Raw genomic sequence first — 13,095 nt, 5'->3', positions numbered from 1 at the left:
GATTGTGTCATAACTTAATTTGACTTTAGCACATTCCAAGATGATTTTTTTTATGCACTTTTCACTAATCTGTATTTGCATGAGACTTTTGGTTGTACTCATTTACCTCAAGTCCGGAGTTTGGCAGGTTTCAAGGTTTTGCTTGATTTCCAGGTTTCGGTCCGGGTTTAAGATTTTATTATTTTTTTTTTTTGTCTTTTAAATTATCAAATTAGTTTTACTTTGTTTAAATTTGTTTACAATCATTCTCTTAAACTTTAAATACTCTTAATGTCGGGCATCCAAGTTTACGAATTGACAACCCGGTAACTGATGTCGCATACGTTATCATGTCTGGCTCCACATTGTCATGAAGCCGAATGTAGGATTTGACTGGTGAATATTGCAGCTGTGCTATGTCGTGGGTGACGCAGGGTATGTGGGTGTCAAATTTGGGTGGCCGGTAGACACGAAGCCGAATTTTGGAACTCCTGCTCTGAACAAGCCACGCCTAAATGTTCCCCAAAGAACTGAAAGAAAGAGGGAAAATTTTCTTTAAATTTTCTTTTCTGGGTTTTAAACCCAACAGTGAAAGAAGAACTAAAGTGGACGAGAAGAGAATGGCAGGGTACCAATGGAGACAGAAAAAGAAAAAGCAAGTCCGGCAAGTGCGGCCCTCTTATATTTTTGAGATTTGTTTTTAGATTCAATTATTATTTTTTATTTTTTTCAAGTTTTTAACATTCATATGCATTATTATTATTTTTTGACATGTTCACATAAGAGACGATTCGAATTAGTGATTTCCACTTCATTAGGCGTGATCCCAGCCGATTGAGCTACCTCTTGGGGACTATGCATACTTTTTAGTACACGTCAATAGTTAAAAATATTTACAAATAAAAGAAACACGATTTATAATAAAAAAAGATTATTACTAGAATAAAATAAATTTTAAAAACAGAACAATAAAACCTGATTTGTCAAATGAAGTATTTCGATTTCACTTTAATTTTTATGATAAGATTATTTAACCCTTTCAACCTGCACAGGGAAAGATAAATTAGTTCTACATAAATTTGTATAATTTTAAATTAAATTTATAAATCTTTGCGATATACTTCTATAACAAAATGATCACTATGTATACAATTATAAATTTTGATCATTGTGTAAATATAGTCTTTATAAAATTACAATTTTCTCTAATGAAAATTCAATAATTCGTGAAATCAAATCCAACTACGGAATGATTTTAAGAACTTGTACAGTGAGTTGTTGGAAGATGATGAAATTGGAGAAAGAAGAGGAATTCAAATTTGAATAATACTTGAATAAAGAAATAAAGGGAGAAAAAAAATGGAAAGTTCTAAATAGAGTAGCTTGTAATTGAATAAAATGGTTGGAGACTTTCTATCTTAGCATTTAATTTAATTTATTTTTTCTCATTTTGAAGGACATGTAAAATGTAAAGGAGAATAAAAATTTGCTTTGTTTCAAGAATGGAACATGACTCCAATAAATTTTTAATTCGTTTTCTTTCTTTGCCTTGTTTCAAGAATGAAACATTCATCTTCTTAATATTAAAAAATGGCTTTAATATTGTTTGATTCCCTTATTTAATGCTATTGATTTTTTTTTAAGCCTTGTTTCAAGAATGAAACATTGGAACTTGGAGAATTAGTTTATAATGTTGCTGAATTGAATTAAGTTTTTAAGAGAACCACGGTAGATACATCTCATTATGATGTGTGCCACGACGGTCCAATACACAATTATGGTGAATGGCAAACCCTGTGGGCAGATTACACTGGAGAGGGGTTTGAGGCAAGGAGATCCTATTTCTCCCTATATATTTGTTCCTTCTATGTCCAGAGGTTCTAAGTTCTATGTTAGATAACAAAGAAGGGGTTTTGACGGGGGTCTCTACTTCAAAAAGGCCATTAGATAAGCTATCTTTTCTTTGCGGATGATAGCTTATTATTTTGCAAGGCTAGCATCTCACAATGGGACCACTTGACGAATATTCTACGGCTATATAAAACAGCGTCGGGTCAACGCCTCAATAATAATAAGAAATCCATTTTTTTTAGTAGAAACACTCATTTGGAGGAGAAGGATGCGATTTTGGCGATTGTTGGGATTCAAGCCACCCAACGATATGATACTTACTTATGTCTCCCTGCTTTGGTGGGGAAAAGTCCCAAACAACAACTTTCAAGGACATTACTAATTGTGTGGAAGAGATTACAGGATTGGAAGCTAAAATTTTTGTCACAAGCTGGTAAGGAAATCGTACTCAAGGTGGTGGTACAGGCCATACCCACTTATTGCATGAGTGTTTTCCTTCTTCCAAAAGCTCTATGTTCGGAAATTAATTCGCAAATGCGAAAATTTTGGTAGGGTCACCAAGGGCAAGATGCCCGAATTAATTGGATGAATTGGGGAGAATGGGCCTTTCTAGAGCTTTGAGAGGAATAGGTTTTTGTGATTTTACCAGCTCCAATAAGGCTCTATTGGCAAAGCAAAGTGTTTGGAAGAAATTGTGGGCATTGCCAATTCCCAAAGTTGAAAAAAAATTTCAGTTGGCGAGCTTGTCATGATATTCTCCCTACACGTGAGAATTTGTACAAAAGGAAAATCATCACTGATCCCGTATGTCCGCTGTGTGGCTTTATGGTGGAGACTGGGTTCCATATTTTATGGCAGTGCCCGACAGCATTGGATGTGTGGTGTATGGGCATAGTAAAATTTCAGAAGAGCCACTTTACTGGTCCGGGCTTCTTGCGGGTTGTTGAAGGCCTATTTAGCAAGTGTGATCAACAGGAAATGGCTCTTTTTGCTGGGCTTGCCAGACGTATTTGGTTGAGTAGGAACGACGTTCTGCATGGTGGAAGCTTTTCTCATCCAAATGTAATTATGCAGCTGGCTACACGGGCTCTTGATGTTTTTAAGAATGCTCAGGGTAATAGGAAGCAGGATACGTCTAACAGTGAGCCTCAACCTTTGAGTTGCTGGATGGCTCCCAGGCTGGTTCAAAGTAAATTGGGATGCCTCGTTGGAAAGGAAGGCTGGTCGTATGGGCTTTGGCGTGGTGATACATGATCCTAGCGGCAGAATGATAGGAGCACGATGTATGGCTCGTTCGGGGTGTCTTGCTCTGGCGGGGGCAGAAACCATGGTAGCATTGATGGCGATACAACAGTGCAAGGAATTGGGTCTTACTCACGTTCATTTGGAAGGGGATGCAAATGTAATTATTGATGCTGTGAACTGTGAGGTAACTGATAGGAGTCGAATGGGACACATTGTGGAAGACATCAAGGTGGAAGTTCAGGCTTTCTCTCAATGGCAGATGACTTTTGTGCGAAGGGCAGGGAATCAGGCTGCACACTTTCTTTCCAAATATGCTGCAAAGCATGATTTGGATAAACTTTGGCGTGAGCCTCCTGAATGTATCCACGATATTATTTTGCTGGAGCAATTTGCTCTAGCTTCGTGATTTTCTAATGAGAAGTCGATTATTATTATTTCAAAAAAACAAAAAAAAAAAAATCTGCTTAATGGTTGAGTTGGCCCTGGCCCCGAGAGAAAGATAGGGTACGAATGGAGGTTAGTAAACATACATAGAAAGAGGTCCTTGGAGGCCTTCCAATCTTGGGATTCTAATAGCTTGGGCATTGATCAGCGGCGCGAAAGTGATTGGTACGGTACAAACTATAGGCAAAGGCGTTGTAGGAAGCAAAATTATGCTTGTAGCCTTTTTGCTTGCCTGCCTAGTGGAAACACTTAGAGACATTGCAAAATTTTTAAATTTAGATTCCGGACATTGACAGTTTTTAATGTTTAGAAAAATGATTGCAAAAGCGATGATGAAAGATCAAGAGGGTGAGTGAAGTTTTGCTTTCAAAGACCTGTTAGTTGGAGAGGTCAAGTGGGATGGGTGTAGTTTGAATAACTAATGTTGATTTAAACCAAGGTGCTTCGACTTTTGAATGCCAAAAGCACTCAAATTTCACAAAAAATTAATTTTTTTTTTTGTGTTTTTATTTTTGTAAGTACATTCAGCAAAGAAACTAGCAAATGGGATGTGGGTCATTCCCATTACAAATGGGAATAGAAGGGAAATGAGGTAAACGAGTGGGGATGCAGGCTAGAGTGGACTTTAGTTGCGATCCAATAGACCAAGTAATAAGCGCAGAAATTTACACTTCTATGAAATAGGAATGGTAACAATAGAATCCAAAATGATTTCCGCAATCTTCCAATCTTGAACTATAGAGGGATGTTGAAGTGCCATAATCACAACTTGAGAGTCTCCTTTCAAAGTGAAGTTCGAGATCTTCATAGAAATTGCCAAAGAAGCTGCTAGGAAAGCAGTCAATGCCTCCCCATAAGTAGGATCACAAGCAGTGGTGGAACTAGGATGGTTGAGGGTCGGGACTATTGCTTTATTGTTGGAGCAAAAAAAAGTCGTAGAGATAAATTTATAGAGAGATAGGCAGTGTTGCCATTGTTAGCCAAGAGAAAAAGAATGAGTGTAGCATTAACCTTCAGATATTTTATTTACACATGAAATCTCCCATTTAAAAAATAATCGATAAGAAGTTTTTCTACTACAAAATAATCTCAAAAAATTTGTGCATAGAAAATGCCGGAGTTGAAGCTTTTGTGAAAAAAAATGGAATTTCGACTGAAGATAGTTTAATGAGAAAATTGAACTGATAAAAATGCTCGTATTAGTTTCACTTAATGACACCGATGCCAGTGTCAAAAAAGAAAATGACATTGATGGCCCTATATAAGGAAAATAAATAGTCTTCCTTTTATGCAATTTTCCCAACTAATGTGCAAACATTGTGGTCTCCAATGACTTGTCTACTGTACCTTGATGTGGTGCTTTCGTTGTGCAAAAATTATTAAAAATAAAATTACTATTCATAATAGAACAAATCCTTGTAGGATAGGGCTATATTGAGGGTGTCGAACCTCAAAGATTGCGCTGGCATTGTTATTAAGCTTTTCAAGATAAAAAATAATTCAAATCAAAGAAGCTTGAATTTTATTTTTATTTTTATTTTTAAAAATAAATGCATAAAAGTAAAGGTAAAGTAAATTGCAATGGGAGAAAGAATATGTGATTGACTTCACCACTAACTGCATAACAATGATTAATTATAAATTAACAAGAAAAATTCATTCTATGCATGATAAGACCCGTGTCACTTGAAAAGTCAAGAAAATATCATTATTAAGAAATAAGTATAATCTATTTTCGGTTGGTACATATTGTAATGCTCCTAAAATTAGCCTTGGCTAACCTGGCAGGGTTATTGGCAATTGCCTCAGTTAAGCCAACTTGTGGCTAAATGAATAATCGTCCCTCTAAGCATTTCAGAGTAATGCATCGGAAGGTGAAATACAATTTGAGAAGAACTATAAATCATTATGGTACAAATATATTCCTTGAAATTAAAGACATAGAGCAACTAACAATAATGTAAAACAAGCCTGATAGTAGCATGAAGATTCTAAAGCAAGGTCCGTAGTGGCAACCGTGCCACTCTTGGGTTCTGGTGACAAACTTCCTAAAAGGGTAATAACAACATAAGTTTAACGACTTAGTAAGTAAATCTCATAATTAGGTATGATTGAGCCCATTTAAGCAGAAATAAACGTGCAGTTTTAGTAATCATTTGAAAAAAAGGTGTTGTCTACGTTAATACATCATAAAAGTATTGTTTAGTTAATAAAGAGGGTGGTATACTCCCGGCGGCAATCGCCTAAGTATTTTAATGTAGAAAAAACTAATGCTTTATAGGTCATAACTTTCATGTATGGTTTACCTGAGATATTACCCCTTCTCAACAGGGTTGACGTTGTCCCGAGGGACCTGTAGTACAATGCCAGTGCCTCAGCCATTGCATGGTCTACTGTACATAACATTAGTGGCACGACCGAGTCCGACCTCGGGTGGCCCACACCGTTAATGATGTCTGTCCTATAGTGACCGAGTCATTTGGGAATGACTGTGCTTAGTCACGAAACCATTGGATCCAAAGCCCACATAACAACACACACATTTGACCATAGAATGAAGTCTATATAGTAAGCCCATGGCCATTATACTGCACGTACCGGTGTACCATGTCATACAATGCATCTTGTTATTGAGTTAATAAAGCAGTTACCAAGTAGATACAAAAATGTAGACATGCTCATGTCATACTCGTGGTTAGTCAACTGACATATCCCACGTTTTTAAGAAAGTATTCATAAGTGTTTACTTACCTTGTACGCTCGCTTGAATCCTCCGACATAGCTAAATCCTGCTATAACAAAATACGACATGTCATCATGCACAGTTCTAGAGGACTCTTACGAGTAAGATACTAAGCTTTATTAGTTAAAAGGATCGCTAGACTCGAAAATACACGAGTGTGAGGCTTAAGGACAGATACCTGGTTTCCTGACCGTACATTCGGGCTCAAGAGCGTACGTCTGGTCAGTGAGTTAGGAAATCCGGCAATAAGCTTCAAACTGTGTTTTAGGGCTTCTATAAAATCTATAGGCTTCTACATCTCCTCCTAGGCTAATAAACAGACACATGCAACGTAAGAAAACTCAACATCATGCAATACAAAGAATCAAAGAAGCTTTTGAAACTATTTTGAAAACATTTCTTATTTTGTAAGGAAATGACATCTTTTGAAAACTCACAACGTTAATAAAGCAATAAGAACGATATTGAGAGTGCAAAACGGGCAAGGGTTTACCTCGGGAGGTGGCAAGAACACCAAGCTTCCTTCTCTCTCTTAAATCAAAGTCGCAAATCTCTCATACAGAGGTTTCTCAGAGAGTCTGGGGCGTAAGAATGGGTTCAAGGGGGTCGGTATTTATAGGCTAGAAAAGCTGAGGGCGCTACCAACTACTCTGAAAAGTAGTGGACGTCTAGTACTATTGGGGCGTACGTTCGGTACTATTACACATTGGGTAAAAGGGTTCATCGTACGTCTGTGTATTATCCAAGGATTTTCCAAAAAGCAGTGTACATCCAGATGGTTTCCCTGCGTATGTTTGGGTGGTCCCCATTATGCTATTGTCAATGTACATCCGGGTGGTCCCTCTGCGTACGTCCTCTATTAAAAATAGTAGCATACGTGCGATAACCCTAGCGTACGTCGTCTACTAAAAACAAGAGCATATGTCTGGTTCCCTGGGCTTATGTACGGTCAGAAATGGTAGGTTTGAGTTTCACTTCAAAGGCTTCATGGCTAAGTGTGAGGGCTATGGGTTATGTTGAGATGGCTTAGGGTTTTCTGTTTAGGGCTGATTTAGAAGGCTATTAGCTCGTTGAGTAAGGGATTAAAACTCTTTTTAAAATGATTTAAAAAGTCGGGGTATTACACATACCGCCTACCTAACTTCTAGATGCGGTATGGTCCGTTTTCCCTAGATATGGACTATCAAATCTCTTAATTAGTTACACGCAATCAAGGGATAAGCATAGCTCATCTTCGGTTAGTATGAATTGTCTAGCTAAATTACACCAAATTAGGGTATAAAGTGATTCGTTTTCCCTAGGCATGAACTATCAAACCCCTCTTCATCATGTGTCAGTTAAAACCGTTGCAAAATCATTATTCTTATAATCACAGAAAATAAGAATAATTGAGTTCAATTAAGATAAAAAGCTTTCTAAGACAAGATAAGAATTCTATCAAGATTAAATATAAACATTAAAATCAATTCTCTTAGTTATACAACCATCATGCATATAGAAAAACGCTAAATTAAAATACAATCAAACAATCGTTACTTGGAAATGGCTACATCAACACCCTATTACGAATTTAGCTGTCATGGAGGTGCTATAATGGTCTTCTGCCATGTTTTCTCTTTAACTCTTCAAGCATTAAAGAAGATGTTTTTTGGCAATTTCTCAATGCTAAGCATCCCCCTTTCTCTTAAGGGGTTTATTACATATTTATATAGTGTAAAATACACCATAGGAGCCATTGGAATCCCAGAAACGGCATACGTTTGTCTCCAAGTTGAATTAGGAGACCTAAAGTTACTTCTTTTTTAGTTCTACATTGTTGTCTGACAGGTATGTGCGAATGCGCTCGAGCTCACTTGTGCTTGAGCCTAAGCATCTCGCACTTGTGTGTAGTTTTGTGCTCGAGCCCATCACAAATGAGCTTGAGTCCATTTCTTCAACATCTCAAAAAGTCATGTTTAGGCCCAAAATCATTGAAATTTGCTTGCATCTTGATTTAGAACCTGAAAACACTAAAACAACACAAAATCAAAAAGAAAATGATGCTAAGGAATTAACATATACAAGTTAAGGAGCTTGAATGTGCAACATTCTTATCACACCCCCAAACTTACATATTGCTAATCCCTTAGCAATACAAAATTGGAAATAAAATGAAGAATAGAAAAACAACTACACTACTTCCGTCTTTCATGGGATGTACGATTGTATTTAGCATATGCAATAAGCCTTTTAAACCTCTAGTGTAACACCCCCAAATCTGACCTTGACCAGTTTGGTAGGGTTACTAGCAATTACCACACTTTAGCTAACTGGTAGCTAAATGGGGAACCGCCCTTCTAAGCAACATTAGAGTTATTGTATAGGAAGGTGACAGAACGTGAGAAGTCTGTTGGCCATCGAAGGAACAAGTATAATCCTCAATACATGGACACGGAGCAACTAACAAAAATAATAACTTAAGCAAACCTGATAACAATGTGAAGATCTTTCTTAAGCAAAGTCTGTAGTGGCAACCGTGCCACTCTTTAGTTCTAGAAACAGGTCCCCTACCAGATGTAATAACCGCGTAAGTCTAACGACTTAGTAAGTAAACCTCATAGTTGGGTACGACATGCGCCAATTATCATTAAGTAGAAATAAACGTGCAGTGTTGGTAATATTTAAGAGGGGCGTTGTCTCTGTTAATACACCATAAAACATCTTTTTGTTTGAGAGAAACGGGTGTACTTCCAGTGGCAATCACCTAGGTATTTTTAATTCAGAAAACTAATGCTTTATAGGTCATAACTATTGTTGTGCAAATTTATTTAACTCGCAAGTGCATGAATCAATTGTAGTTAATGGATTGCAAGTGCGAGATCGAACCCATAGGGAATTGTATTCTTGAAAGCAATTTTAAATCTAAATTAATTAAACCCTAGTCTAGTTCCAAATTTTTGAGAGATTTTTTTTGTTTGAATGAAAAAGCAAAAGCATGAGCAATTTAAAGTGATTGAAATCTTATGACGAAGCACTAAGGTTTCGGAATCCGCACTCACAAATTCATAACAACATAATTTCATGATCTATAATATTCCCCAAAGTTCTCACATATAAATCTTAAGTTTGTTTTACTATTGCTTCAAAGAATTAATCAAAAGATCCCATGTATCCATTCATAACCCAAATCACAAAAGAAATCCAATATTCGATCAAATCATTAACTGTATCCGTAAATCACAAGAAAATATCCAATCTTTATCAAAACATCAATTGTATCCAGAGAATAAATCACAGGGGAAATCCAATTTTTAACAAAGAAAACCAAGCAATCAATTGTATTGAATAATCTTAAATCATCAAGTGTATCTTTGAATCACAAAAGATATCCAAGAGTTATTCAATCCAATTGATTAGAAGTAAAACAATAGATCAATTAAACCATTAAATTGGGAAATATTACATACATGAAACAAAGTTGCTAATCATAAGTGAGGCTTTATCTTCAACCTTAGTTGAAGGTTTAGCCTCTCATGTTATTGAAAGACAAAACAAGATTGATTGAATTCATAATGTAAAATCGAGTACTTACAAATAAGAATCACAAAGTAGAGATTCAAAAGTTAGGAAAACCTTAAACTCTCTTCTTTCTCCTCTGCAATCTTCAAATTCGTAGCCCCCTCAACTAATTTGATAATTCCCTATTTATAGACCTAAAACTTAGGGTTTTACAAGTTGAAATCGGATAAAATTCGTCCAAGTTTGTACCCTTTTATTGCGGGACGATTTTCGAATAGTAAAAGTCCGAATTAGGAAAATCTTATTTCACAATGAATTGTATTCTTTTGAGTTAGCTTTCCAACGCCGCTTGGATCACCTCAATTGGATACGTGAACGAGAAGTTATGGTCAAAATACTGAGACGTGCAGAATCTGAATTTGAATCCAATTCGAAATTTTATCCAATCTTATCCTTAATCCGATTTAACCATTTCTTGGATTTGGTTAAACTTAACCACATCATCTAGGTCTTCTTAAAGTATGTTTTCTTCCAAAAAGTAGTTTTTCTTCAACACCTACAGAATACTAAAAACACAAAACTAACACAGAACATCAGATAATAACACAGCTAGAAGATTAACACAAGTAAATTAAGGGGTCCAAATATGCAATATTTGGCACACATCAAACACCCCCAAACTTAACTTTTGCTAGTCCCTTAGCAAAACAAAACCAAAAATAGAACGAAAACAAAACAAAACAAAACATAACTCCTCTTTCGTGGGAGAGACGATTGCATTTAGCATATGCAACAAGCCTTTTAGACCCCTAGGCATCCCTAGTGGACGAGTGAAGTCTCGTGAGGGCTTAACAGGAATGATACCCACAAACATTGTAGTACTATGTTGTTAACAAGAAAGAAGTTTCACATAAACCATGGTTCTTATTCATGAGCAAACTTAAAAAGCCAAACACCATCATCACTGTCAAAAGGAAATCCATAATCAAATCACTTATAAATGGACAATTTAGACCTCATATGTTCTGAAAAGTGTAAAGTGTAATTAGCATACAATCATAAAGCGTTCAGCTTAAACTCAAGACAAGTTCCATAAAATTTGTAAAAATCTCTATCAAATGAAACAACCAAGGTAAGATATGCATTTTTTTTTTTTAAAAATTTTTTTACAGGCTCTGCAATGTCTAACTCCCTTAAGCTTTCTAATTGACTCATGTAACAAGTGTTAGGCCAATGACTCCCAAGCCAGGTGGCTTTAGGGCACTAGATGCAGAACATCTCTAAGGGCTTATTAACTTAAGTAAAAAAGGCTACGAAGTCAAATTAGCCATATCATAAATCAACACTGAGCTTCACACCTTTCGACGTGAACACTCAATGCTTAATGAGGCAAGAGGTTCGGTTACTCAGCGGAAAACTCAACATGATCTTTCTTTTCTTTTTCCTTCTCTTTATTTATTTATTTATTTTTATATATCTTGCAAGCCAATGGTTATTTATCAATAGGACATCCCACAAATCTCAAAGAGAACAAGCTTAAGCTCAAACATCATACCTCACAGAAAACATGCTAATGTGCTCATAAAAATTTATCTCAAAACAAGTGAAATCTCTTTTACCCAAAAATAAGTCAAAGGACTCAGACTCCAAATGACATAATGATGTGTTCAACCTTTTAAGCAAGCTAATGAAATGCAAACCACAGTCACAGTTTAACTCAAACTTGACAAAAACATAGCATAATTTTTTTTTTTTCAAAATTTTTAACACAAAAAGACAAATAAAAATAAACAAATAAAAACAAAAATAAATAGACAAAGTGTTTTTCCATACCCCCAAACTTGAATCACACATTGTCCTCAATGTAGGCAGAAATACAATACCAAGAGGTATGAGGAACCAGAGTGAGCAAAGAGACGACCCCCAAACTTACTCGTGATAACACCCGTCCTGAAAAACACAAAAATAAAACAAAAATGAAGATAGACGAAACAACACAAAAAATGACTAAAAATACCAAAGAAAAAGGAATGCCTCCCATAAGCGCTAAGTTTACAGTCTTCAGCCAGACTTTTCACCGTTGATGATTAAGTAGACGACGTAGGATCTTCCAAAGGCAATTCCTCACTCTCCGAAATTTCCAGTTCCAAGAACGGCTTCAACCGCTGACCATTGACCTTGAGAGCACTTCCATTCTTAGGATCCTCGATTTCGATGGCTCCATGAGTAGAAACTGCACGCACTATGAATGGTCCAGTCCATCGGGATTTGAGCTTTCCTGGAAACAGATGCAGACGTGAGTTGTAAAGGAGGACTTTCTGACCAACTTCAAATGATCTTCTCAAAATGTTTTGGTCATGGATCTTCTTCATCTGATCTTTGTATAGCTTGGCACAGTTGTAGGCATCATTCCTCAATTCTTCTAATTCATCTAGCTGTAGCTTCCTTTGCTCACCAACCTTGGTGAGGTTGAAATTTAGTTGCTTTATAGCCCAATAAGCCCGATGCTCCAATTCCACAGGGAGGTGACAAGCCTTGCCATACACGAGTCGGTAGGGAGACATGCCAATTGGAGTCTTGAATGTAGTCCGGTATGCCCACAGAGTGTCATTGAGTCGAAGAGACCAGTCCTTCCTTGTCGGGTTCACCGTCTTTTCTAATATCCTCTTGATTTCTTTGTTGGATATCTCAACTTGCCCACTTGTTGGGGATGGTAGGGAGTTGCAACTTTATGAGTAATGCCATACTTTTTCATGAGTTGCTCAAAATATCGGTTGCAGAAATGCTTCCCCCCATCACTGATGATGGCACGTGGTGTCCCAAAACATGCGAACATATTTTCTTTCAAAAATTGCAACACGATTCTGTGATCATTAGTCTTGCATGCAATGGCCTCCACCCACTTGGAAACATAATCCACCGCCATAAGGATGAAAAGATACCCATAAGAATTAGGGAAGGGCCCCATGAAATCGATGCCCCAAACATCAAACAGCTCCACAATAAGGGTCGGGTTTAGCGGCATCATATTCCTTCTTCCAATGCTCCCTAACTTCTGGCATCTATCACAGGCTGAACAGTAGGCATGGGCATCACGAAACATGGAGGGCCAATAGAATCCACTTTGAAGAATCTTCGCCGCGGTCTTTTTAGAATTGAAGTGGCCTCCACATGCATGATCATGGCAAAAAGATAGGACATTTTGCTGGTCATTTTCAGGAATGCATCTCCTTATAATCTGATCTGGGCAGTATTTGAACAGGTAAGGATCATCCCAAAAGAAGTACTTCGCCCCAGCCAATAATTTTGATTTGTCTTGCCTGGTCCAATGTGAT

General features: G+C 36.9%; 1 protein-coding gene across 1 annotated transcript; it reads left to right on the top strand.

Moving 5' to 3' along the window:
* The first annotated feature begins 2,655 nt into the window (after positions 1–2,655).
* Positions 2,656–3,481, top strand: LOC132174268 (uncharacterized). The gene is made up of 2 exons (XM_059585952.2): positions 2,656–2,944; positions 3,009–3,481. Exons 1-2 carry the CDS (start codon positions 2,656–2,658, stop codon positions 3,479–3,481), a joined length of 762 nt encoding a protein of 253 aa, XP_059441935.2.
* Positions 3,482–13,095: the final 9,614 nt, after the last annotated feature.

The sequence above is a fragment of the Corylus avellana genome, chromosome 3 (assembly GCF_965113065.1).
Source record: "Corylus avellana chromosome 3, dhCorAvel1.hap1.2, whole genome shotgun sequence".
Lineage (NCBI taxonomy): Eukaryota > Viridiplantae > Streptophyta > Magnoliopsida > Fagales > Betulaceae > Corylus > Corylus avellana.
The sequence above is the reverse complement of the archived record's forward strand: the minus strand, read 5'-3'. Positions and strand labels throughout refer to the sequence as shown.

What these genes read in the sequence shown, in the direction of transcription:
- LOC132174268 (XM_059585952.2), top strand. Translation starts at nt 2,656, where the DNA reads ATGGTGGAGACTGGGTTCCATATTTTATGGCAGTGCCCGACAGCATTG. An exon ending in TGTTTTTAAGAATGCTCAGG is followed by an intron (nt 2,945 to 3,008) that starts GTAATAGGAAGC and finishes GATGGCTCCCAG; the next exon opens with GCTGGTTCAAAGTAAATTGG.